Below are 25,996 nucleotides of genomic sequence, written 5' to 3' on the forward strand. Positions count from 1 at the left end.
TACTGGGCCCGGGGCACAGACTCTGCTCACACCTTGGCTCCCGTTCCAAGGCACCCACAAACTCCGTGCCCTCCGCAGCTGGGGGAGAAACCTGGGCGCAGGAAGGGACTCCCTTGTTGTAGGTGAGGAAACAAGGTCAAGAATCTCCTTTAGAGTCCCCGCATTTCAGCAGAAGTGTGATGCTTTTCGGGCTCCTCCGACGCCTCACTCAGGTTATGCCTGGCAGAGCGAGCCCTTTAAGTCTCTACCCACTGGGCACGTCCGGCCTCTCCCGGGAGAGGAGGGGCGGGGCGATATGGCTCCGCCCATCGACAGGGCCCGCCCCCGGCGTCCCCGCCCCGCCCCCGGCACTCAGCCGGCGGCGCCTTTGATGTTCGGACCCGCCAGCTCCCCGAGCCTCTCAGCCCTGCGTCCGCGCCCCGCGCCCGCAGCCCGCCCAGGCGGAGTCAGCCCGCGCTCCGCCCGCCGCGCTCCGGGCTCGGAGGTCCGGACTCCGGGCTCGCTGCCTCCCGGGCCGGCTCCGCGCCCCGCGCCCCCGAGGGAGGAGCGCACCATGCCTCAGCTGGACTCGGGCGGGGGCGGCGCGGGCGGCGGCGACGACCTCGGCGCGCCCGACGAGCTGCTGGCCTTCCAGGACGAGGGCGAGGAGCAGGACGACAAGAGCCGCGACAGCGCTGCGGGCCCCGAGCGCGACCTGGCCGAGCTCAAGTCGTCGCTCGTCAATGAGTCCGAGGGCGCGGCCGGCGACGCGGGGGTCCCGGGGGCGGGCGCCGGTGCCCGCGGCGAGGCCGAGGTCGGGGCCGAGGTGAGCGCCGGCCCGCGCCCCGCTTCTCCCCCGCAGCCGCCACGCTCCGCCGGCCCCGGCGGTCGGCTCGCGCTACCCCACCCCTCCCTCCCGCGGCCCTCGGGGGTCCGCATCCCTCAGACCCCTCCTGCCCCGGGCCCCGAGCCCCCAGCTTTCCCAGCCCTCTCAAGGCCCCTCTGGATCTCCCCGCAGGCTCTCGGGCGGGAACACACTTCGCAGAGACTTTTCCCCGACAAACTTCCAGAGTCTCTGGAAGACGGTGAGTTTCTGCCGGCCTGGCTCCCCTCCTCCCGCTAAGGCCCGGCCTCGGTGGGAGAGCGGGGCCTTTGAGGACGGGAGGGAGCCGATGGGGTGCCTCCCCGCAACTGCAGCTCTAGGAGGCGGTAAAACCGAGGGGGTGGGGGAGTGGGGGCCGGGTTTCCCGGGCGCCGCCGGGCTCGAGTCACTTCCGGTGCCCTGACCTTTATAGGAGTAAACAGACCCCCGCCATCTCCGCCTCCCCTCCTGCCCAGGTGACTGACTAATCCCCCGACTTGAGGAGAAAACGTTGGCCAAGGTTCCTTGGCGGGAGGGCGGAGTGGGGGCCGAGAAAGGGAGGCCCGAACTCGGGGTCCTTCGTCGAAACTTGGTACTGCGGGCACCCCCAGCCCTTCAAGTCACGAACTTGAAGGGGACCCCTTGGCAATTACGACTTTCTCTCGAGCGAGCAGACAGCCTTCAGCCCGAGACGCCCGGGCTGGCGCTTCTGACCGGCTGTGGTTTTTCCAGGCCTGAAGACCCCGGAGTGCGCCAGCGGCATGTACAAAGACACCGTCTACTCCGCCTTCAATCTGCTCATGCACTACCCACCCCCCTCGGGAGCAGGGCAGCACCCCCAGCCGCAGCCCTCGCTGGTAAGTGGCCCCAGCAGCCCAGCCCGCCTTGTGCCTGCTACCTTCTTGATCAGGTATGTGAGGCATGGGCAAGAAGTGACTTTTGCCTAGAACAAAATGGATACAGAACTCTGTTCTTGTCTCTTTCCCCATCCACACCCAGCGGGATCTGAACCAGAAAGAGAACTTTCCTGAAGTAAGGAGGGCTGCCCTAGGCACCCCACCTGCCTCCAGCGGTCGGCTTTTGTCTTCCAGCTTGCTCACTAGCAGGCGTGGGCCCTGTCCTGGTGCTAGGTGGTGCTGGGATGGAGTCGGCTTGGAGAACGGTTAAGCTGAGACCACCCACCCCTCCCGACGGTGGTGTATGTGGTGTGCTCAGAGTTGTGAGCTTTGCTGTTAGCCTTCTCCCACTAAGCCCCAATCCTCAGTGTTTGGAGGAACGGGCAGAAAAGCTGGTCTGCTTCAGGTCTCCTGGTTGTACAGGAGAAACATGCTCTGCTCGCTCTGTCCTTATTGGCATGAATGTGGCCTTACCAGAGAAACAACCCGAACACGATGTGTGGAAAGTGGGTTTTTATGAAGCTGGCTTGGTCTCAAATGCACCAGGAAGGGTTTGCAAAGGTGTTTCAAATCAGTAGTGTCAGTAAGCGGCCTGTTTAATGAATTTGCAAATTAAATTTAAGTACCCAGTGCTTTGAGAAGATTCCATGATCATTACAAACCATGCTTTTTGCCCACTGGTGCAGATGACCTAAGGTGTGAAGAGCCTTTTCTGAGTGCTGTGGAGCAGCCGTAAAGCTGCACTTACGAAAGATTCAGATTAGTGTTTCAGAGTGTGCTCAGCTGGCCGAAGTCAGGGGTGAGATTAGAGCTTCTAGAGTTCATGTAAGGGTTTGGGGTTTGTGGTGGGTGGGTGTTGGGTGCAAATAGACCCAGGGCAGGTCAGGCCAGCAGTAGGAGGCTCACATGGCTAGTGGTGGGGGCCACCCAGAGGGCGGAGAGTGACTGCCAGGCTGTGTCAGATCAGGAGTGAGGAGGGTTGGTTCTGAAAGCTGTTTCATGCTGCAGCTGGTGGGACATAAGAAAGTAGATTGAGCCTTCTCTCCAGAAACCCAGGATGGAAAACCTGGTGGCAGGCAGCTGACTAGAAATAAGCTCCTTGCCCTTTGGACCCCCATTCTTTCATCTGTGAAGGAACATGTTGGTTGAGTGGTCTGTCTGGCTTTCTGCTCTGGGGTGGCTCCATCTGTGAGGTACTCGCTTCCTTCCAAGTCTGTGGGGCAAGGGGCTCACCTTCTGACCTTGCCACCTGACGCAGCAGCTCTCCCCAGAGACCTCTACCCTCCATGAGCTGATACTGAAGGATGCTTTGGGGGCCCCCTACAAGGTGTAAACTCTTAGATTTGGGGCCAAGTGGTGGGACATGACCCACCACTGGCAAACCACAGGCACGTGAGCTGCTGACAGGGGCTGGCGTCCCTGATAATCACGACTAAACAAAAGGCCTAGGACCCAAAGCAGACCTAGCAGCAGATTCCCTCCAGCATCTTATGATTACACAGAGGTGCGGGGAAAAGGCGGTGTTTCTGAGTTCCTTTCACAGCCCGGGCAAGTGGTAGGAGAGTGCCCAGAGTGGGAGTGCCTCGTTCTTTGTAAGGGTGTGGTGATGGGACCATTTGGTGTCCTTTCGCTTACACTGGTCAAAGTGTAGGCAGATGGATGGCTGCCTCTAGCAGTCAGGATTGTGGGGGGAGTAGGAACTAGGGCAGGCACACCATCACTCCCCTGGCCTGGATCATTCATTTTTTCAACTTTGGGCTCTTTCTCAAGGTACAGCAGATGCATTTCTATGTGTCGCACCCTCTCTTACAGGGGCAGATCCCTTTGTCCTCCTCCCCACACAGCTGTAGCCTCCCGCAGCCTGGCTTATGGGAACACAGGAGGAGAGCAGGCTCTGGAGCTGACTTGCTGTGCCCTGGCATCGGCTGCTCCGTGGGGCTGGGGACAAGGACAGAGGCAAGGGCCTAAGGTGGGGAGATGCTGGGTGAGGAAGATGTACGTGAATATAGGGGAGCCTCCTTTAAGCAAATCTGATACTTACAACCAAATAGCAAATAAGAGTAGTAGTTCTTTGTGTTACTCAGAGCTGTGTGGACATATAAAATATGGTGAGGATTTAAAAAGCAAAATTAATTGACCCCATGTTTTGGGAGCACATTTATCATGTGATCCAAGGTTCATGTGTCTGGAATGAGAAAAGAAACTCTTACGATGGGTTAGGAGTCCCTTGTAGGAGACCTGAGGAAAATCACCTTTGGAAGTTTTTTTCCAAAGCTCTGCTTTCCTGAGCCCCTCTTCAGGGGACAGATGACACACTGCCCAGCCCCTCCCCTTGAGCCTTAGAACTTGGCCCCTCTTGCTCTTTGCACTCTCTGAGAGAATCCAAGTGGTCAACAGTTGTGCGGGGGAGCTCAGGGCCGAACACTTGACCTCCCCTGACAGTGTTTCGGGAAAACCCATGCCAGGGACCTCATCTGCCCTTGTGTAGGTGGAATACCCACGCGGCTGCTACACTGGACACCTTAAAGCAGGCAGACTTGAACGTTGTCAGGAGCAATGGGCCAAATGACCACCTCACAGACAACTGCCAGGGGGGCAGAGGGACTTTTTTCCCAAAAGGTTCCTTCTTTTTGGTACTTGGTTTCTTGCAAACTCTGTTTTTGGAAGTGGAAATTAGGTCAAAGTTAATTTCATAGCTGATGTCTTTGAGGCATCTAATGTAGGCTTGCAGACAGTTACTGGCCTAGACCAGTAGCCACTATTGTTTTGTTTTGTTTGCTCCGCTCTGGGATTGAGGTGGGGAGGGGCAATGACTGGTCCTGCGCCAGACTTTGAGGGATTTCTGGGATGAGTAAGGCATCACTCCTTAGGGAAACTCAGAGTCTTAGTGCAGAACTGACAGTCTGGTGCAAATCCCCATCTCAAAAAGGATATGAGGCCATGTCACTCTTCCGACCCCTTCTATGGGCTCTGCTTGGTATCTGTGGCCTGGAAGGCTGCTGAGCCTTTTGCCATTTAGAGGAAATGCCCAGAATAGGCAAATCCATAGAGACAGAAAGTAGAGGAGTGGTTGCCGAGGACTGAGGGAAGAGGAGAATGGGGAGTGACTGCTAATGGGTATGGGGTTTCCTTTTTTGGGTGGTGAATATGTTCTGGAATTAGGTAGTGGTGATGGTTGCACAATCTTGGGAATATATTAAAAGCCGCTGAATTGTATACTTTAAAATGGTCAATTTTAAGGTATGTGAATTACATCTCAATTTAAAAAATAAATAGCTGAGCTGAGCCTTTTGGCTCTTACAGGGACTTGGGGCTGTTTCCCTGTGCCGTCCTGGTGTCTGGGCATGCCCAGAGACATCTGATGTGAAGGAGCCCACTTGAAGCAGTGGGCTTCTGGCCATCGGGCTCATGTTCTCTGACTCCAAGGTCTGAGGTCCAGGTGAGGGGAGCGAGCCCTGGGGGAGCAGGAGGTGAGGGTATGAGCAAGACTTGAGCAGAGGAAGGAAGTGCTGCTGACGCGTGGCTAGCCGGTCCGGGGGTGCTCTGCAGAGATGCACCCACCCAACCCTCCACACCCCTCAGAGGGTGAGCAGTGGGGCCTCGCGGAGGAGGGGTAGTGATGGTTGGTCACCAGCCCTGGTTGGGATGAAGCCTGTTAGGAGAGAGTTTGGCACCAGCCTGGCCACCAGACAGAGCAGAACCAGCCTTTGCCCCTGGAGTGCCCAGCTGAGTGGAGGAGACAGATGAATAGACCTGAATCCCTGGCCAGAGGAGTACTGTCACAAAAGGTCCTGCTGGCATTTCCTGGGAAGACCTGGCCCCTGCCTAGGCTGTGAGGAGGGTCTGCTGAGCAGCTTCCTGAAGGAGTAGAGTTGTCTGCCAGATGAAGACAAATAGGGGGCTGGCAGGCATCTGGGCTCCCTCCAGACATCCCAAATCTTCCACGTCTCTACTTCATTCGCTACCTCCAAGCCCCAACCATCACCATCCCTCCCCCAGGAAGGCAGCCTCCACTAGGGTCCCTGCAGTGGACCTGGGTCCCTCCCCACAACCGTACCCTAACCCTCACCCTCAATCCAGGATCCACAGAGCAGCCAAACATAAGTCAGATCCCACCTCTCGCCTGATGAAGCCCTGTAGAGGCTCCCGTTGCTCTTGAAGTAAAATCTAAGCCACTCACCACGGCCTGAATGCCTGGGTGGCCAGCCCCTGCTGACCGCCCCTCCTCGTCTGCACCATACTCTTCCTTTCTCCCTAAAAAGCAGCCACCTCAGTGGCCTGATAGGTTTTACAACCACCAAGTTCTTTCCATCTCAAGACCTTTGTGCTCGTTCCCGCAGTTCGGCATTCTCTTCTCTAGCTCTTCACCTAGCTGCCACTTCTCATTCCTCACTCAGGGCTTATTCAGATGTCACCTCCTCAGAGAGACTTGCTCTGACCATCCAAGTGGGGCCTTCCGTCATCCCCACCGGGCCTCGGCTGCCTTGCCCACCCCAGCAGCTCTTCAGGCCAAGGTGGCTGGCACTGGTTTATGATGCACGTGCCATGCTTAGTCCAGAGGCAGCCCATGTGGCAGAAGTATGTCTGAGCCTTAGTTTCCTCATCTGCACAATGGGAGTGGCAAGCCCTCCTCCCAGAGTTGGACTGAGGACTGGAGGCAGCAGTACCAGGGACGTGCCCAGGAAGGTGCCAGCGTGCCCTGGGCTTGGGGGTCGGGGTTTGGCCACAAGTGATCCCTTGCCCTTGCTGTCCTGGCTCCTCTGGGACCAGGGGTGGCTCAGTGGTAGGCTCCATGTGCACTTCTGTCTGGAGGACTATATCTCCACTTTGGGCCACGGGGTTTGGGGGTTTGAACCCTGGGGACCAGCCCTCAGGTGGGACTCAGGTGTACAGGCCCCCTCCTCAATGCCTGCCTCACCCAGGCATTCTTGGGAGGAAAAGTGTTATTCCTGGGGCCAGACTGGGAGCCATAGCCAGTCATTCCATCCTGAGAATCCTCTCCCACCGCCCAGAGATTTTTCGGAAAGAGGCTCCCCTTCCCCAGCCATATAGAAGCCCTTTACACAAGATGTTAGGGGCTTAAGCTATTTTGTAAGAAAAAAAAGGGAAAAGACTTTCATGGCCATTAGCCTCTGAACCACTCCCAGAGCTTTTCTCACGTGGTGCCCCGTGTGCAACACCCCTGTGTCTTGCTCCGACGCTTCCCTGGTGTGCAGGCCCCCAGGCAGTGCCCATGCACGGCTTCTTTGCTTGTTTTCCCTCATGTTTATTATTCATCTCTCCCTCATGTGGCTTCTGGTTTGCTCGCAGCTTGCCTTCTTTACCAGTGGGAATGATGCTCTATACAAATCACTCCTTAGTTTCCATTTTGATTATTTTTCTGGAGCATAATGTTCAAAGAGAATTATGGGTTCAAGAGGTAGGAAGAGCCAAGGCCCCAGTTCACTGAGGGTTCCTTGCGGTGCCCAAGCATAGCTGACGTGGAGTTTCCCCTTTTTTGTTGTTCATTTTATAGGTTCATGGTGGGCAGTGAGACTTAAAAGTAACTTTGACTTGCATTCCTTCCTGACTTGGAAGGCTGTGTGGTATTTGGAAAATCTGCAGCAACCCCCTCACCGCCAGCTGCTCCCAAGGTGAAACTTCGTTTTGGGGGCTTCCCTGATGCATTTCAGGGCCAGGAAAGCACCCTGAAGGAGGCCTATCCTGCAGACCCCTGCCCCACCCTGTCACCAGGGGCTGCTGTTTTAGGGCTGCCATCCACTCCTCCAGCTTAGCAGGGTAGAGGGGCTGACAGAGAGCCCTGAGTTGGTCACCAGGACCCAGGTATTCTCCCCGGCCCCAGCAGGGTTTCACGAGCCAGCTTCCATAGCCCGCAAACAGGGATATCCATACAAGTTCTGCCTACTTCCCCAAGTGCTCCAAGACTTAGGCGTGAGTGGAGTTGAAAAGGGGGGGCCTTGGTGGTCCCCTCTCATGGCCAGTTGGCAGACCAGGCCCTCCTGGGTCTCCTAAGATCACACCCAACCCCCGTTCCTGCATGAAGGGAGGTTTAGCGGAGCTGCAAGAATGGGCTGCAGGGGCACTGGTTTCAAGTCGCATAACTGCTGAGGTCAGGCTGGATCAGGGTGGGCACAGAGCCACATGGAGGGGACGAGGGGAGCCACAGCCTCCCTCTGAGCCTCCTCGGGCACCTGCGGTTCCGAAGCCATACAGTCACACTCCCTCATACCTTGTGACTGGCTGCTTCCTGCCACTGTGTACAAACAAGACTCTGTTGGAGGAAACAGGTGTTTTATCAGGTCACAGGGCTCCCCCTCCCCGAACGGTACAGTGCACAGATCCTTGGGTAACAACCCTCCTCTGCAGGTGGGGACAGTAAGGCCAGGTCAGGGAAGGGACTTATCCAAGGCCCCTTAGAGGAGTGAAGGGGGAAGGCCTGAGTTGGGAAGCTCCACCCTCAAATACCATATCTTCCACTCCTTGGCTGAGTGGCCTTGGGTAAGTTAACTCCTGTGGGCCTTAGCTTTCTCATCTAAAAATGAGGATAGCGAAGGTTCCTACCTCCTTGGGTTACTGTGGAATGGAACGAGATAGTGTATGTGGAGTTCCCGGCACATAGTAGGTGCTTCATGAGTGGAAGCCACTGTGGGAGGGATTGTTAACACTGTGTGGGAATGGCCCTTGTAAAGGACGCGGGGCCAGTAGGTGCAGTGCTCCTGAAGGTGCGGCTGGACTGAAGCCCCTGATCCTCTCCGTCCTCAGCTCAGCAGCCAGTTCCCCTGGGGCAGAGCAAAGAGGACAGCTGTCCGGCCCAGCCAGCCCTCGGGCCCTCAGCTGGTCGACGACATAGTGCCAGCTGTATCTAGAATCCTGGTCCGACTCTTAACCGGTATTTACTGAGCCCCACTTGGCCTTGGCTCAGCACAGAGGGGACGGCTGCCTCTGCCCCACCCCGCAGAGCTCAGTTCTGGCAAGGCAAAGAGACTCTCCTTGGGGCTCAGAGTCGGCCGTGTTGGATAAAGGGCACTGAGGAGGGAGGGAGGCCAGTGGGGGCAGCCAGGAAGGCTTCCTGACAGGGGAGAGTTCTGGCTGGCCCAGAACCTGTGAAGGTGAGAGTGGGAGAATGCTCTAGGTCGGGGGCACAGCTCAAGCAGAGGAGGAGAGGCAGAAATTAGTATGTTCTTGGTCATTGGAAGAGCCACCCGAAGCCCAGGGTCTGTGAGGCTGGAGAAGGGCCAGCACTGAAGGCCCAGCACGTGACCTTAATACCCGGGGGTGCTGGTTCGAGAGCCCAGGAGGGGCTGGTGGGTACCTGCAGTGTGTTGGCAGCAGGAAGGGCAGTGTGGTGCCCACAGGAGATGGTTTGAGTTGAACATAGAGGGTGAGGCGGGCAGAGCCGGCAGCTGGGGCAGGTGGATGCTGGGATGCAGGGAGGGGGTGGGGTTTGGGCAGGGCAGACCCGAGCGGACTGGCACATGCAAGGCAGGAGTGCCTCAGAGGTGGAAGTTTTGTGTTACTTCTTTTGACTCTCAGTCTCACTCCAGGGTCATGAGTCCAGGGTCTTGTCCACTGTTTCCTGAGGGGAGCTGAACCCCAGAGGTCAGGTTGTGCATCCCATTGGTGCTTTAGCCAGGGTGTGGAGAGCACGTCTCATCAGCACTGTCTGTAGCAGGACTCCAAGGCCCCAGGAGTCAACGGAGGGTCTCTGAGAACCCAGGACATTGTTAGCTTCTTCTTTCAGGCAGTTTGCTGTCTCAGCTCGCAGACCTTTGATGCTTGGGGTTTGGACGTGGGTGCCGCCTCCCTCCCTTAAAGAGGTGTGGCCCACATCAGCCTTGGCATGTGTAGTCTCTGAGCTGCAGCCCGGGAGGGTTTGTCCTGGTCAGAGGGTTTGGCCCCTTCTGGTCCTGCAGAACATGGGGCTCCCGTTGGCTCAGTCCCCTGGTGGGTAGAGGGACTGTCCCCTGCTGGATAGGGTCCCTGGCCCAAGGTAGTAGTTTGGTGAGTTTGGCCCTCTCTTGTGGGGAGGCAGCCATGTAGCCTGTCCCACCCATGGAGCCTGCCTGCCTGCCTGGGCTGTGCCAGCAGATATGGCTTTAGAGCCCAGAGGGAGATGGTGACACACAGCCTTCATGTCACAGCCAGCTCCACAGCCAAAAGCTCCTTGGAGATGAGAGGAAGCAGATGCTTTGCCAACCCCTTTACCCCTCCCATTAAAACAACCATCTCTCTCTCTCTCCACGGACCGGAGAGGTGTCTGGGCTCCACACACTCTGCTTTCAGCTGATGGCGAGTGTGCGGCTGGGGCTGCAGGCGTGCATGGGCAGGATGTGGCCCCAGGGAACAGTGCGTTCTGGGGGTGCATGGTTACAGCTGCCCCAGCCCACCGTGTCTGGGTGGCCTAGCCAGGGCTGGCCAATCACCCCTCCCAGGAAGCCCAATTTGCCCATGAGGGGAGGGGGCTATGATGGGTAAGGAAGCCAGGGACCAAGGCCACCTCCTTCCCTGGGTGTGTGACCTCAAGCAAATCTGTTAACCTCTCTGGGTCTCAGTTTCCTTCTGTCAACGGGGATGGGGAGCTCTGGACGTGAGGATTTCTGAAGTTCAGACAAGTGTCAGCTGGAGAGGCCTGCTGCTCGGGTGGGTCTCAGGTGGGGCTTTGTTGGGCATTGCAAGAGCTGCTCCAGGCCTAGTCTCCCTGTCAGGCAAGAAGGAATTGTAGGGAGGGAGAGGCAGGTGACAGAAGTCCAGTTGAGGGTATTCTGACTAACTCTGACCTGGCCCTGGTGGCAGGAGGCCCAGCCTCCCGGTCTGCTGGGCCGCCATCTGAAGCGCATTACCAGTGCCTTGCAAACTGCACATCATTCGGCCACATGAAAGCCTGGGGTCTAAAAATAGCCATTCCCAGAGGACACCCCGCACTGGCGGGGCTCAGCTGACCTCTGCACGCACACCCACCACTAGGCCACCTCCCTTGCCAGGGGGCCCCCGACTGGCAGGGCCACACCCACCCACCCTCCCAGTGTGGGCAGCCACTGCCGGAGGCCACTTTATCTGGGCACAGATCTCGTCCAGCTGGTCAAAGCTGCAGGCCTCAAGGCCTTAACTAGGGCAGAATGTCTGGAGGAGGCAGCTGAGAGCATGTCGGTGGCCGCAGGACCCCTTCCCCAGACCATAGATGCCTGGCATGTCTGTGGGAAGCCAGTGGAACCATCTTACAGATGAGGACACTGGGGCCCTGTGGAGGGGAAGCACAGGAAGGGGGACTTGGCCACTGTCAGATGGTAGACAGGAGGGCCGCTGGTGGATGTGCTGGTATGAGAAGGGCAGGGTCCTGCCCTGGACCCCGTGGTGTCGGTGGAGTCGGCCCCAGCACGAAGGCACGGCAGCTGTGGGTCTCCAGGCTGCTACGGTTGACTCTTTGCCCTACTTTCTGCAGGCTCCTTTTCCCTATAGTCTCTATGACCAACTGCAAAACCACTCTTTTCCCTAAAAATAAACATGCTTATGGGATTGGGGGAAGCTTTGTAGCTATCAAAGGAAATAATAGGGTGTTTAAGAAAATTACATTGCGTTTTAAATAACCAGCATGAAAGTCATTAAGTTTGAAGTTTCATTCAAATCAGATGGCTCTGTGGCTGGCCCGGTGGCCAGGCAGGCAGGGGGTGGGTGGGCACTTAGGGATGCTGAGAAGCAGCCTGTGGAGAGCTCTGCAGCAGCGGCAGTGAGGTCTCTGCGGCTATAGCCAGGGTCCAGGCGGGGCGGCCCCGAGTGTGCGCCGGGCTGCAGCAGCCACCCCAGAGCTTGCCGACAGGCTTTGAAGCAGGCTACAGCCTGGGAGCCCCCCAGCTGTGGTCGGCAACCCCATGGGTGGGGCTGGGGGGTGAACATAGACCAAAGGGTGTGGGGCCAGATGAAGCTGGGATTGCAGAGGCCACAAGCGTTGATGGCCGTGTTGAGGTGGGGTTTAAGGGATGGTGGTTGGGATCAAAAGGGCTGGAGAGGATCTACAGGGCCAAGGCCACATCTGTCTTCTTCACTGCTAGAATCTTAGCGGCCAGCATAGCGCATGACCCATAGTAGGTGCTCATAAACTGTCGCAAAAATAACAACAGCCACAGTAATAGTGCATGTGTCAAGAACTTCCCAAGTGCCAGACCTGTGCTGGGGACTTAATCCTAATAGCAAGATCCTTACAAGAAGCCAAGAAAGTAGATACTATTATTGCTCTCATTTTACAGATGGGGAAACTGAGGCTCAGAGAGGTTAAGAACTTGCTAGTACTTGTCAGAGTCAGGACTTGGACTCAGGTCTGTTTTACCCCAAAGCCCAGGCTCTGCTCTGTCCCTTTGGTCTCGATTGTGTGGAGCTCACTGGGAGCATTGCAGGCTGCAAAGCTGAACCCACTCCTGTTGAGTTTATGAGCTGAATTCCTCTGGCCTCAAGGAAAGACTTGGCCCTTACTTCCCCTTCTGGGCGTGACCTCAGAGCTCTGGACCTGGGTCAGGGCTGGACCACATGCTATCGGGGGCCAAAAGGGTTGTTTCTTGGTTAAAAGCAGGACCTCAGGGCTTCCAGAATAAATATTACCTGGAAAAGTGTTTATAAATGACATTTAAGATGACATCAGGTTTGGGAATTCCCTGGTGGTCCAGTGGTTAGGACTCTGCACTTCCACTGCCGAGGGCATGGGTTCAATCCCTGGATGGGGAACTAAGATCCCGCAAGCCTCGCAGCGCAGCCAAAAATTAAATTTTCAAAAAAAGATTACATCAGGTTTGATGCATGAGGCAAGGACAGTTAAGAACTGTGTATAGGTTGATTCCTCCTTTCTAACTTTGGTCCTGGTCCTGGCTTAGCTTGGAGCTCACTGTTGGACTTCTCTGGCCCAGGTGCCCTCCTCTGTGTGGTCCAGACACACCTAGAGGGTGTCCTAGGCTCGGAGACAATGGGAATGGCTGGACTGAGGAATCTGAGGGCACCCCTGCACATGGGTGTCCCCTCCCCAAACCCCTTGGGAACCAGATCCACCTCCCAACCCTGCTGCGGCATTTTGAGGGTTTCTTCTTCTACCACTGCCCTCCTCTGCTCCTCCCGTGCCACCCCCCACGCCTCCCCCCGCCCCTGCCCTGGCTCTGGTCACTGAGGGCTAGTCAGGAGCTCAGGAGTCTGGCCCAACAGCAATCTGGCAGTAGTCCAAAGGAGATCGAGGGCCAGCAGCCCTGGCCTGGCACAAAAGCCGGCTTTCCTGAAAAGCCTTGGTCTAGGAACATGCTCGCCTTTGTCTTTTGTTTTCTTCTTCATTAATTTTAAAAAATATTAGCAGACACAAATATTACTTCATTTAATCCCTATGAGATATGGATATTGTACAGATGGGGAACCCGAAGCACAGAGAGACACACTTTGCAAGTGCTGGAGGAGAGATGTGAATTCAGGCATCTACCTCTGTGTTCCCTGCCCTTTCCACCTGCTACCTTGCCTCTTAGACAACATATCTATCCACTCATTTTTGAAAAGTTGGGTTTTATAGCTACAGCTGGGTCGCCTTGGCTCCCCCATCCCATCCATCTCCACTCCTCACCCCCGCCAGGAATTTAGTGTTTCACCCTCTCCCTGTATTTTTATAGTGTTAGACCCAGGTGTGTATCTGTAAAAGCTGTTTGGTGTGGTTTTTGGAACCCCCTAACTCAACCTCATTAGAGGGCTCCACCCCAAGAGGGCCCCTGTGGCAGTTGCAGCAGCCCTGCCCTCCTCCGTCTGCTTACACTTGGCATGAGGGGCTTGGGTGGGAGCATCCTGGGGCCTGAAGCCTCCAGCAACTCCTTTCCACTCCTTGCCTTGTTCACTTGGGATAAACCGCTGGACTGAGTCCAGGCAGAGCCCCAAGGGCCTTCCTTAACTGGCAGTAGCTGCAAGGGTTAGACCCAAGTGAGCTTCCTGACTGTGGCCCCAGGGCAGAACTGTCCTCCGGGCTGGTACAGGCAGCTGAACAGACCAGGTAACTCAGAGACCCCCATCTTATCTTTGCTCCTCAGAAGCTGGCTGGAATTAATCGGGGCAGGAATGCAGTGCCAAGGCTGGGGATGAGATCTCCAGGTCTCCTCTGCCTCCCACCCTTGAGCAGTCGCTGACCATCAGCCTCCGCCTCTCTGGGCCCTGCGCCAGGCCGCCCCAGCTCTCGCTCCTAGGCAGCACACTAACTCTTCTGCGGGTGGCCATCCCACCCCGCGTGCACGTGGACTGGGAAAAGAGGCCAGACCTGGTGGGAAGAATGACTTCTCACGGTTCCTTTAGTCATTTACGACTGAGGACCCACATCACCTCCTATGAGGGCAGGGTGTTGCTGGCAAAATCCAGCGGGTCCCGGGTGGGTGGAGGTCTTAGTGAGGAGACCCAGTGTAGCGGGGAGAACCTGGCAACCACTCGGCTCCTGCGCCTCACACGTGTGGTCTCCATTGCTGTGCGCTACCAGCTGGCCTGGGAGGCCTCTCACCGAGTGGTAAAGATCTCTGGCCAGGAACCCCAAAGGGCTGGATTCAAATCCCGATCTGTCATTACTTGCTCTGAGACCTTGGGCAAGTCATTTAACCTCTCTCAGCTACCCTTTCCTCATCCGCACAATCTGTACACACGTCACAAAGTGGTTGGGGAGACTGGTGGGATTCGGGGGTCGGGGGGCGAACCCTGCAGGGTGCTAGGCACACAGGAGGCTGCCACTAGTGGCGGCTGCCGTGTCTAAATCTGCACCTCCGCTGCTTTCTTCATGCCTTTTCTACAAAGCCTTTTTGTTTTGCTCCCAGGGGAACAAAACCTCTGAACTCCTCAAATGCCTTCTTCCCAGAGCCTGGCTTTCCCTACTGCCAAAGACAGCCTGAGCCGAGGTTGTGCCCTGGCCTCTGCCTCAGGCTCATGGGCTCCCGGAGGGTTGGGCCTTGAGGAGCTGGGAGGGCGACTGCCTGGACAGGGGACGCCCAGCCCCCAGGCTGCTGCAGAGTCCCCAGACAGTGTGTCGGTAGCATCAACTAGCAGCTCGGCTGCAGCAGCTCCCGGAAGCTTATATTTTCCTCTGAAAACATCCTGTCCTGAGGGGCGTTTACCTCAGAGAGGAAGAAGGAAAACAAAAGTAAACGAATGCATAGAAACCGCTGGAGGCTGTGGGCCAGGCCTCTCAGCTAAGTGAGGTTCCGCTAGCTCCGGGGGTGCCTCGGGGCCAGGCTGGGTCTAGAGCAGGCCTGTGGTTTGCCAAGCCTGTAGGCAGGGTCTCAAGTCCTTGCCTCTGCTGTGGCAGGACCCCCTATCTGATGTCGAGGCCAGGCAGCTGGTGGACTGGCCACGTGGACCTGGGAGGGCTCTGTGCATCCCTGGCCACAGTCCTGTGCTGGCAGGCGGGACTAAAGCCTCCTGGTCCGCAAGGGTGTATAGCCCAGCCATACCCCAGGCCTCCAGCTCAGCTGGCCACACGGCCGCGGCTCCATGCTCTGCGGTGGGCGTCTAGCACAAGGCGTCCAGCACGCTGTGGGCGGGGTGCTTGAGGGCCGTCCTCTGGAGAGCACCATGTCCTGGGCAGCGGGGGCTGGCAATAAAAGGGCATGAGCCCAGCCAGGGCATATCTGCAGACGTGGGGTCTGGGGAGCCTGCACATCACGGCTTGGCTGATGTGCAGGCGAGCCTCCTTTGGAGGACCTGCTTCCTTCTGGGAAGTTCATTCTCGTGGTCCCAGGCCGTGGGGCAGCTTCCCACTCAGAAACTGGCCAGACTCCTTGGTGCTTAAGCACCGTGGGTGCTGGACAGTGGATCCCCAGCTCCAGACCTAGAGGACTGGGGGAGCTGTGTGTGGTGGGCACTAGTGGGCCCTGGAGCTGGGAGAGGAGTCCAGAGGAACTGATCAAGGCCAGAGCAGAAGTCGAGCGGCAGACCCTGGATGGAGCGTGGCCTGGTTTCTGGCAATGCAGGGAAGAGAAGTGAGAACCGGAGAGGACCTTTTGAGCAGGGCCACTGTGTGGGGTTATGCAGGGAATCTGGGCCGAGGAGCTGAAATCTAGCCTGCACTATGCTCCACAAGCCACGTGCCCTGGTGTGGGCCCGGCTGTCTCTCCAGAGGAAAGGGTACTTTTTCTAGTTAGCACAAAGGCACCATATGAACTAGTGGTAGCCCTGGCTTTGACTGTCTGGTGAATTCTGACTCCCAGGGTGTTGCAGGAAGGAGGAGATGGGGTAGAAGGAGGCACAGGGTCTCAGTTGCCAGGCAGGATGTCCCTGACTCCCGGCAGTGGCCCCAGCTCCTCCCAGCCTCCTGTGTGCTGCTGTGACCGTGCCCAGCCCCAGCCAGGGTGCTTTGTCCAGTGCTGCCACATGCTCCCTAAACACTGGCTCACACTGGGCCCTACCTACTCCTACTGCTAGAGACCTAACTGGAGAGCCCAACAAGTGCGGGGAGAGCTCTCCAGGCAGAGGCAACAGCGTGGCCCTGAGGCCAGAGTGGCTGGAGCACAGAGGGAGAGGAGGTGAGATGAGAATGTGGCTGCCTGGTGTTGCCTGAAGGCCCTGAGAGGCCTTAAAGGGGCCCCCAGCACTGACTTGCAATTTTCTCAGCGCCACTGAGCCCCACGTCCCTCGTGGGTAAAACGGGAAGGGTAATGCCTGCCTCAAATCAGCTGTCACGTGTGGCATTTACAATACTGAATTTTTCACATCTGTGCACTTGGCAGAGAGAACAATATGTCAGTAGCCCACCCTTCTGTCTAGTTCGAGGTGTGGATCTGCCCTCCTTCTGTGGACTCATCCCAAGGGCCGTTCCGCAGCTCCAGAGCGGGCATCAGGAATACCCCCCCCTCCCCCTTCTAGGAGCCAAGAGACTGAAGTCAGGTCCATGGTTGGATGAGTGGGTAGGCATGCAGGGGTTCTGGGGCATCAGGTGTTCTAGAGGCCTTCATTCAGCAAATCTTAATGAACATGCCAAGTACAGACCCTGGAGAGGCAGAGATGACTAACAAGCCGATTCTGCCCTCCAGGACCCCTAGGCCAACAACCCCTGCAGCAAGTGGGCAGCTCTGCCTGCTGGGCTGGTGGAACCCCACCCAGGCCACAGTCCTAAGGAAGTGGCCCTTAGACTGAGGTCAGGATGAGAAGGAATCAGTATGGCAGAGTAGGAGGAAGTGTGGAAAGCTGGGAGGGGAGGGCGTAAGGGGTGGGTAAAGGTGCAGAGGCGAAGAGCTGGACACCTGGGTAAGAGAGAGGCAGGCCTGCGTGGTTGGGTGTGGCTGGGGTGTGGCTGTGCGAGAGTGAGTCGGGGAGATGTGGGCTGGGGACCTGGGGTCATGTCCCAACTATTGCCATCAGGCAAGCTCCCTGTGCCGACAGCCCTGGCAGGCAAGCAGGCATGGGGTATAGCTAGAACCCCAATCCCAGGGTCCCAGAACTTACTGGAGCATCTTTAGGGTCAGGGGAGCACTGGCTTAGGTGACTCTGACCAACTAGGCTGAAGAAGGGAGAGACTGAGTTTAGGACTGGGACTCCTTCCCCTGGCCCCCCTTGTTCTGTCCTTGATGACCGTAGGGCCTTTGCAGTACAGTTGGTGGAATCTCAGCTCTGCCACTTACAAGCTGTGTGACCTTGGGCAAGCTGTGTAATGTCTCCATCTCAGTTTCCTCGTTTATTAAATGGGGATAATAATTGTACCTATTTCATAGGTTTTAGGAGTACATGAGTTAAACTCTATAAGGTGCTCAGAACTATGCCTCGCACAGGGTATAAACCGTCAGCTGTCATTAGCAGATGCCGATCTCCTGGTCTGAAACGTTCTTTTGCCTGCCACATTGTAGGAGCTTAGTAAATACATCCTGACTCACTGTGTCTGCTGATAGTGGTCAACTGCGAATTCTGGTGCAGTGTGTGTATGTGTGTGTTGCGGGGTGGTGCTCCTCCTGGCACAGTCCCTGCCAAGGGGAGGCCTTCTTGGGAGGGCCTTGTCGGCCTCACACGCTTCCACCCTCCAGGCTTGAGACCAGAGGAAGCAGCAGCTTTCTTCACTGAGAAAGTGTTGTGCGGCTTCTTAAGCGTTTGGGGGTTTTCAGAGTCAACCGTTAGAGGCGAGGGAGCTTCTCTGCTGGCAGTGGCAAGGGCTCTCAGGGTGCACACAGCCTGTAAGCCGACCTCTGCGGTCTGCAGGGAAAATGCCGACCGTGTTTATTTTTCACCTGAGCCTGCAGGAAGTTGGGGGTTGGGGAAGAGGGAGGCGGGAGCAGCCCGGCCAGGCCCAAGCCCGACTTCAGAGCAGAGGAGACCGACCTCAGGAGTCCCTCATTTCCACCTCCTCCTGCCTGGCCCTGCCCTAGGGCCCCTTCTTGGCTCCAGCCTGCTCAGCAAGAGGAGGGCATGCTGGGGCACCAGAGTGAGGAATTTCCAGCCATGGGCCAACGAAAAGATCCCAGAAGGATGAGGACCGCCTTCGGGACGATAGGTTTTGAACCGGCCTGGGGAAGAACAGTAAGAGCAATGCTGTGGCAGGAAGGACCGCCTCTGCTAAGGCTGTTCCCAGTCCAAGGGTCTCAGAGTCTAGACTCGTCCTGGAGTGCTGCAGTCTGGAGGGGGAGAGGGGAATGGGGCTGTATGCAAAGGCCAAGAACAGGGGTCTTGGGAGTGTGCTGATCAAGGAGTATGGTCTGCTGTTAGGTCTTTCATTTGTTTATACATCCCACCATGCTGGGAGCGCTTACTGAGTGCCCAGCGCTATGCCTGGCACTCTGCCCTCAGAGGTAAGAGATGAGGTTGTGCCGTCGAGATACTCAGGGACCGGTGGGGACGATCAACCCAGGCCTGCCTCCTTCCCTCGGAGGCAGGGCACAGTCACCATCAGGGGAGGAGAGGAGCAGAGCTCCAGTCACTGGGCTCCCCAGACACAGGCCAGGCCCCAGGCAACTCCACCCTGCTGGCTGGGCAGCCTAGCCCTGGGACAGCCTTGTGCTGAGGCCGTGGAGCGGGACGTTCCATTTGGCTGAGAGGGGCGTGGGGCAGCAGGTCCTAAGCCAGACAGTTTCCCCTGGCTGCCACCACCGGGCATGCAGGGGGCTGGGGAGTGAGGCTGAGAGGCAGCCTGCACGAACGTGGGAAGGACTGGCCAGGCCCTCGGTGCTCTGCCCTGGAGCCCTGGCACCTCAGGGCCTCCACCTGCTGGCAGGTTCTCAGCCCCACCTCCACCCACCTGGCACTTCTCCTGTGGCCTGGCTACAGACTCCCATTTAATGAGGCTTTTCCCCAGTTCCCAGGGAAGGCTGGGGGACAGGATGAGCCCCTCTGTCCATCTGCTCCTGTCACACACATACATAACCAGGCCAGAGGCTACAGGCTGAGCTGGATTCTGAGGTTTCCTAGACCTAGAATGAGCTGTGTTCCAACATGGAGCTTAAACAACCTGGCCAAGGAGGGTCAGCTCTAGCTGTCCCTCAGGTGACAGGGCTTCCTGGCCCAAACGAGCCTTCCCCAGGGAAGGTGGTGTGCTGCGAAACCTGCTGTGGAGCCACCCTCTCCCTGCCCTGGGCAGAGTGGGACTCCGGGACTGTCTTCCTAGAGCTGGCATCTTGGACCCCAGGCTCTGCTCCTAAGATTTCCCAGGGTCAGAGCTGCCTATTCCACCAGCCAGGCTTATAACTCTGAGCGCTGAAAAGCCAGAGCCAAGGCTGAACGGCAGGGCCTTCTCTGAAGCAGAAGTTTAGACTTGAAAGCTCTGTGGTCCGCAGCGCCCTGTGGAGGGTGTTCATTCCACCCATTGCACCAGGGCTCCAGGCGTTTGTGCCCTTAGATGGCGAATAGTGGAATGCCTTCCACCAGGATCCCAGGTTCCTGAGGGAGTGGGCCCTGAGGCTCATCTCCGTGTGTGCCACAAGGCCTGGGATCTGGCTAATCCCTGTCCTAGGAACTTACCAGGGTAAAAAGGCCCCCGAGGTTTCCAGAAAGCTTTCCACCTTCATAGGCCCTTGGCTCCTGCTCCCAAAAATTCTAGGATAAAGCAGGGTTTTTTGCATCCATGACCAAGGAGGTAGGCAGGGTTGATATGATCATGCTCATTTTACAAGGGGCATACTGGCCCAGGGTCCTACAGAGGAAAGGTCAATGAAAAAGGTCAGCAAGCCTAGAGCTGTACTTCCCAACCCACTTCCCATCCTGGCACAGTTAAAAATGACCACTGGAGTAACTGGAGGAAGAGGCTGGAGGCTGAAACCACCATGAGAAGTGCTGGGCATAGTGAGCAAGGAGAGAGGATGGTAATGGGGTTAGAGAGGTAGTTGGGGGCCTGATCCTGGAGCTCCATAGGCCTGGGCTGAGGAGCGACGTAATCTGATTTCTGTCGCTGCTGGATGGAGGACTGAGCAAGCAGGAGGCTGCTGCAGTCGCCAGGTGAGACGTGACTGTGGCTTGGACTGGGTGGGGAAAGGGAGGAAGAAAGAAGTGGTTGGATTCTGTTACATTTTTAAAGTAGAGCCATTAGGATTTGCTGACAAATTGGAGGTGGAGTGTGAGAAAAAGAAGCGTCAAAGGTGACTCCAAGCTCTTTGGTCTCAGCCACTGGAAGGGAGGGAGTTACCATTAACTGAGGAAGGTGGAGAGGAATGTTTGGGGCAGGGAGTCAAAGGTTCTACTTTGGACATGTTGAATTTGGGGAGCATTTGGAGAGTGGAGTTCCTAGGAGAAGTGGGGGCTGGAGATGTGGAGTCATCAGATGAAGACGTTTAAAGCCGTAAGCCTGGATAAGAGCAGCCTGGGAGGGGAGGATTGATAGAGAACTGAGGGCCAAGCTTGGGTCAGGTCAGGAAGAAGATAAAGAGCCAGAAACAAGGCTGAGAAGGAGTGGTCTCTGAGGTTAGAGGAAAATCAGGGAAGTGTGGCATTCTGGAATCGAAGTGAAGAAACTACCACAAGGAGGAGGGAGAAATCAGTTGTGTTCAGTGTGCTGAGAAGTCAGGTAAAATGCAGACTGAGAATTGACCGCTGAGTTCAGCAACATGGAAGTCCCTAGGGACCTTGACGAGTCACCTAGGGAAGTGATGGGGCAAGAGACTGGCCTGGATGAAGAGATAATGAGAGCTGAAGACTAGAGGCAGCAAATGGGGACAGCTCTGCTGAGGTCTGCAATAAAGGGGAGCAAGACATGAGGTGGCAGCTGGAGGACTTACAGACGCGAGAAATAGCAACCTGCTGGTACCCTGGTGGGAATAAGACTGGGCTTGCAAAGTGCTGGGCACAGTGCCTGGCATGTGGCAAGTACTCAGTACATGAAGGGGTCATATTCCCCCACACCCCATACCCCACACCTACTGTCCCAGTCTACTCCTCTCTCTCTTGCCAGTCACCTGCAGGCCTGAGGGTCCTGATTTCCACCTTCCATTCCCCCGCACGATCCCAACCTGTCACAGGTGTGTCTGGGTCCGTGCTGGGGATAAAAGAAGGCCTGGGAATGACAGGAGCTTCCCCCAGCTTGCTCAGGAAGCCCAGCCTTCACACAGCAACAGGAAGGTCCCAGCAACCAAAGCCTTGAACAGCATGGCCCTGTCTCCACTCTTCACAAGTGATGCTGCCAGTGGGCTGCCAGGCGTGTCTGCCATCTCCAGGCAGACCTCCTTTGGCATAATAAGATCAAAGTGTCTGGCCCATGTGAGGCCTGGCACCAGGGGGCTAGGGAAGCACTCTAAGTAACGTTTCCTCCTCACTCTTCAGGGTGAATGAAGGGCTTCTTACATGTCCCTTCCTCATTACCTGACACTTGACTACTTGAGCTCCTGGCTTTATCCTCACAGGAGCCATTTGAGACAAGGTAATAGGTGCTCAGGTATTGTAGTAAATTAGATCCAGGAACTGAACGTGGTTGGCAGACTCTTCCTCAAGCTCACAGTGGCGAGTCCTCGGAAGCTCTCCTGCGCTGCCCCAGGAGGCCAGGAGAGGCCTCTGGTCAGAGGTGAGGCATCGGCCTCAGGAAATGGCTGTGATGCCAGATCCATGCCAACCGCAAAGAAGGAGCCACGACTATTAGAGCATTAACTCCTGTCTGCCTGAGGACAGAAGGCAGGCTCGTCATCCCTGGTATCCAGGACTCCTCCTGGTGGGCGGATGGACGAGCAGGGGACTGACCGGTGGCAGTGTAAGCAATTTACCAAGCCCTGAGGGGAAGGGCACAGCTTGTAGCCCAGCCGGAAGCTCCCCTGGAGGCAGGAACGTGGGAAGGCTGGTGGCCAGGACTGTTGCTGGGGGGTGTGGGATCCTGTGCCCACCCGGGAGCCTCATGCCATGGCTACAGTGTGGCTCATACCTGCCCTTCCCTCTAGCCTCACTCTGGACCCCCAACAGCCAGTGCCGAAGGACCGGTGCCAGGCCTCCTCACCAAGAGCTACCTTCACCTTCCTCAAACCTGGTGATGAAGGGATCATGAACCCCATCCACTACACAGGAGAGGAAGCCCAGAGATGTTAAGGAGTCTGGCTAAATTCAGCCAGTGAGAAATTTCACCTGCAGGGTGGGAAGGAGCCCAGACTACCATCTCTCATGACTGTTGCCCCAGAGATGTCCCATTTCTTCTGTGTGGTGGGTTAGAAGTCACTCATCTGTGCTCCCAGCCAGCAGCATCCCCACAGGTGGACTTTTCCAAGTGGAAGCTGACCTTCAGTTTTAGATGATGTCTCCAGGGCCCTGGCCTGCAAAGGTGTGCACCGAGGATATGCAGAGCTAGGCCTTGGCCCTGAGCCGCAAACTCCCTGTGGTTGGGTCTCAGGGGAGCCCCCGTCCCAGTCTGAATATGAGTCAACTCATGACAAATCCATGTGACTAGCGTGAAAAGTAAGAGTCCTGCGGTGCTGAGGAAACAGGAAGTGTGGAGGCTGGGTGGGTTGGCCCTGGGGGGAGCCTGGCCACAGCTGGCACCACCTTGCCCTACCTCCCCTGAGTTAGAGAGCTGAGGGGGCCCCTTCCCTATGTCAATAAATTCTCTTAAGCCTGAGGTGGTTCCAGAGGGTCAGACTCAAGCCCCTCAGTCTGGGGGCTAGAGGAGGGGGACAGCAAGCTCCAGGCTTAGGGCTGGAGGCTTGCGAGCAGCTCCCCAGACAAGCCATAGGGCCTCAGAGAAACTGGGGGATCTCTGAAACCAGGAGGCAGGAAGAATTTTCCTGGGCAGGGGAAACGCCTCCTAGAACTGAGGGCCAAGAAAGACCGAGAGGCTCTCTAGTAGGAGACTGGACTGCTTGGGCAAAGTTGGGTGGGGGGGCAGGGCCCCTGGACACCAGGTGGCCTGAGTGGGGTCCTGTCCAGTGAAGCCTGTGGTTTTGATCACCTCCACTTTCCTCTGGTGGTTGGGCTGCCGCCACACAGCTAATTGGGGCTCTTCCCGTATGTGCACCCCGGTCTCGTGCCTTCCTCTCTCAGGTCCCCCACATTCACCCACCCTCCTCGTTTTTCAGCACAACAAGGCCAGTCAGCCTTCCCACGGCGTTCCCCAACTCTCTCCTCTCTATGACCATTTCAGCAGCCCACACCCCACACCTGCTCCAGCCGACATCAGCCAGAAGCAAGGTATGGATCCTGGATGGGAAGGGCCCAACAAGACCCAGAGCCGGGGAGTGGGGAGATCAAGTCCCAGCCTTCTGAGACCAGGTGGCTAGACCCTTTTTTGTAAGTGGAGAACCTGGGGCTGTGCAAACTCAGGGCCCCTCGAACATGCCCAACAGACTGAGGAGCCTGAGGGCACCAAAGGTTGGGAAAGGTGGTACCTGGTCAAAATCTGAAGGCTTCAGGTTGAGGTAGGAGCCTAAATCCTGCGTGACTACCCAATACCAGTATGGGAGTAGGCCTCTGTGTAAAACTGATAAATATAAAACTTGTAGTCTTTCCCTCCCCCAGTGAGAAAATGGAAAGTGGTGGTTGTGATGGCTGATTCACCTCAGCCTCGGGCAGAGAGTCATTCTGAAATCAGCCATTGTCGGCTGTGGGAAACCTGCTGACTCAACCCTGGGGAGGAGGGGGCACGGGGGGATGGGTAGAGCCCTGGCTCCCCAGGCCAGGGGGTCTGCCCCCTGCCCGGAAAGCCAGGCTAGAGCCCCCAGCAGAGAGGCCCCAGTTACAGACCAGCGTTGGACCAGGGTGTGGCAAGGTCTGGCCTCCCACTCCTGAATGACTCCAACTCTGCCACTGTCCAGCCACTGTCCCGTAGGCAAGTCACCCAAACCCTCTGCCCTTGATTTCCCTAGCCTGTAAATGGGGCACTGTTATCACACTGGGATAGTCCTGAACAAACCAGTATGTCTGGTCCTCCCTCTAGCACACGGAGATGGGGTCCTCGGAGGGCCCCACAGGAGGCTCCAGGATGCAGTAACTAGCTGAAGTGGCCTCCAGGTCAGGCTGGCTCACTTACTCGGCCCCTCTCCACTGCAGGAGTTCACAGGCCTCTGCAGACCCCTGACCTCTCTGGCTTCTACTCTCTGACCTCAGGCAGCATGGGACAGCTCCCGCACACTGTAAGCTGGTGAGTGAGGGCCCAGTGGGAAAGGGGCACCTTGCGCTGGTTGGACCCATACCTGCCCTTCCATTTTCCTCCTCCACCCTTCTGTGCTGAGCACCCAGATGCCAGCTCTGTACAGGTACCAGGGGCTGGCCAGCAGCTCTCTCCATGCCTCAGCTAGCCAGACATACTCCCTTTGGGAAGGCAGGAGACCTAGCCCCTGGTCCTAGCCCTATCACACTCTGTCGTAACGTCTAAGACTTGAACGGGACTGTTTAGGGCCACATGAGTATGTGAGGAAGAAAAAGTAGGCCTGACCAGGGATGCGGCAGCATGCATGGCCACAAGAGAAGCTCTTGCTTCTCAGTGGCCTGGTGGACAGCGGGATATTCCCACTTGCCTCAGTGTCTACTGCCGGCTGGTCCCTTCCTTGGCTGAGCTGCTTGAAGGGCAGGGTCCTTCTTGCCCCTATGGTGCCTGCTTCAGTCCAAGCCCCTGGCATTCTGCTTGGAGAGTCTACTAAGGCTGGGCCAGGGAAAGACAGCCTGGATCTCATTCGGCAGGCCCAACTGTGAGCCAAAGGGCCCGTCTTCAGCTGGAGCTGGGCCTCGGCAGAGTACGTGACCCTTTGTTCATCATGCACAGTTTGACCTAGGCAGGTCTCTAGCCTCTCTAGGTTGGGGCAGTTACCCAAAGGCAGGAGAGCTTGGCTTCCCAGGAAGGCAGAGCAGGCCAGAAGCCCAACCTGGGGCCCACCTGCCCCTTCCTACTTGCCCTTTATCCACGTTCAGCTCACTCTTCCATGTCCAGATTGTCTCTGGATAAAGCTCCACCTTGAACACAAATCAGGACTACCCTTACGAGTCCCCGCAGGATTTAAGCGCACCGGGCAGGTTCTGGGAACCAGAGCAGCACTGCTGAAGCTGGTTGATCCTCCGGTCCCTGGCCTCTCAGAACTCAGTCCACCTAGTGCACAAGTCAGGCAAGAGGCCAATTACAGAGCACTGTTGGCAGTGCTTTGAGGACTGTAGAAGCCTGGAGGGACACCTCATCCAGTTTGGGATCTCAAGGGCTTTCAGGAGAAAGGGTGTATTGGCCAAGCAAGACCTTGACAGATGACCAGGAGTTTGAAGCAAAGTGGGACAGAAGAACAGTCCTAACAGTGTCAATAGTGAGTGCAAAGGCCTTAAGGCAGGTATGCAGGTATCAAGCCCGAATTTCAGGAGGTGAGGCTGGAGGGACCCCAGGGACCTACAAATCTGGGTCCCAGGAGAATGCTGCCATTTCTACCCCTTATACACGAGTAGAGGGAAGGTAAGCCTGTAGAGCAGGGGTCAGGAACCGGGCCGCACAGCAGGAGGTGAGCGGCAGGGCGAGCCCCAGTCCGTGGAAAAACTGTCTTCCACAAAACCGGTCCCTGGTGCCAGAAAGGTTGGGGACCGCCGCTGTAGAGGAAAAGGTTGCCCTCTGGTGGCACGTGTTTAAAATATACACTAGAGTGGTCCAAGCAGAAGCCAATTTGCCTTATTACACTAGGGGTCAGGCCCAAGCAAGGTGGGGAAGTCGTTCCCCACATGTGGCAAGTAGCCAGACTGCTAACAGCTATCTCTCCCAACCACAGGCCCAGCCCTCCTCTCTACCCCCTGTCCCCTTCCTGCGGATATAGACAGCACTTCCCCGCCCCCACCGCAGCCCCTGGCGCCCCCTACCCCAGGTGAGTCCCCTACCCTGCAGCTAGGCTCCTGCTTCCTGTTGCCCAGGCTTCAGTGCCCACAAGAG

General features: G+C 56.9%; 1 protein-coding gene across 5 annotated transcripts in view; it reads left to right on the top strand.

Moving 5' to 3' along the window:
• The first annotated feature begins 553 nt into the window (after positions 1–553).
• TCF7 (transcription factor 7) overlaps positions 554–25,996 on the top strand; it is a 30,811-nt gene continuing 5,368 nt past the window's right edge. Inside the window, exons 1-6 of one of the 5 annotated variants that reach the window (XM_065873337.1) lie at positions 554–805; positions 998–1,064; positions 1,574–1,698; positions 23,181–23,292; positions 24,151–24,241; positions 25,839–25,931. In XM_065873337.1, the coding sequence (XP_065729409.1) occupies positions 554–805; positions 998–1,064; positions 1,574–1,698; positions 23,181–23,292; positions 24,151–24,241; positions 25,839–25,931 (740 nt within the window). Of the gene's footprint in view, positions 806–997; positions 1,065–1,573; positions 1,699–23,180; positions 23,293–24,150; positions 24,242–25,838; positions 25,932–25,996 lie in introns of those variants that run through there. The other 4 variants (XM_065873339.1, XM_065873340.1, XM_065873341.1 and 1 more) reach the window with 4 other exon arrangements.

This window comes from Phocoena phocoena, chromosome 3 (genome assembly GCF_963924675.1).
Source record: "Phocoena phocoena chromosome 3, mPhoPho1.1, whole genome shotgun sequence".
Classification (NCBI taxonomy): domain Eukaryota; kingdom Metazoa; phylum Chordata; class Mammalia; order Artiodactyla; family Phocoenidae; genus Phocoena; species Phocoena phocoena.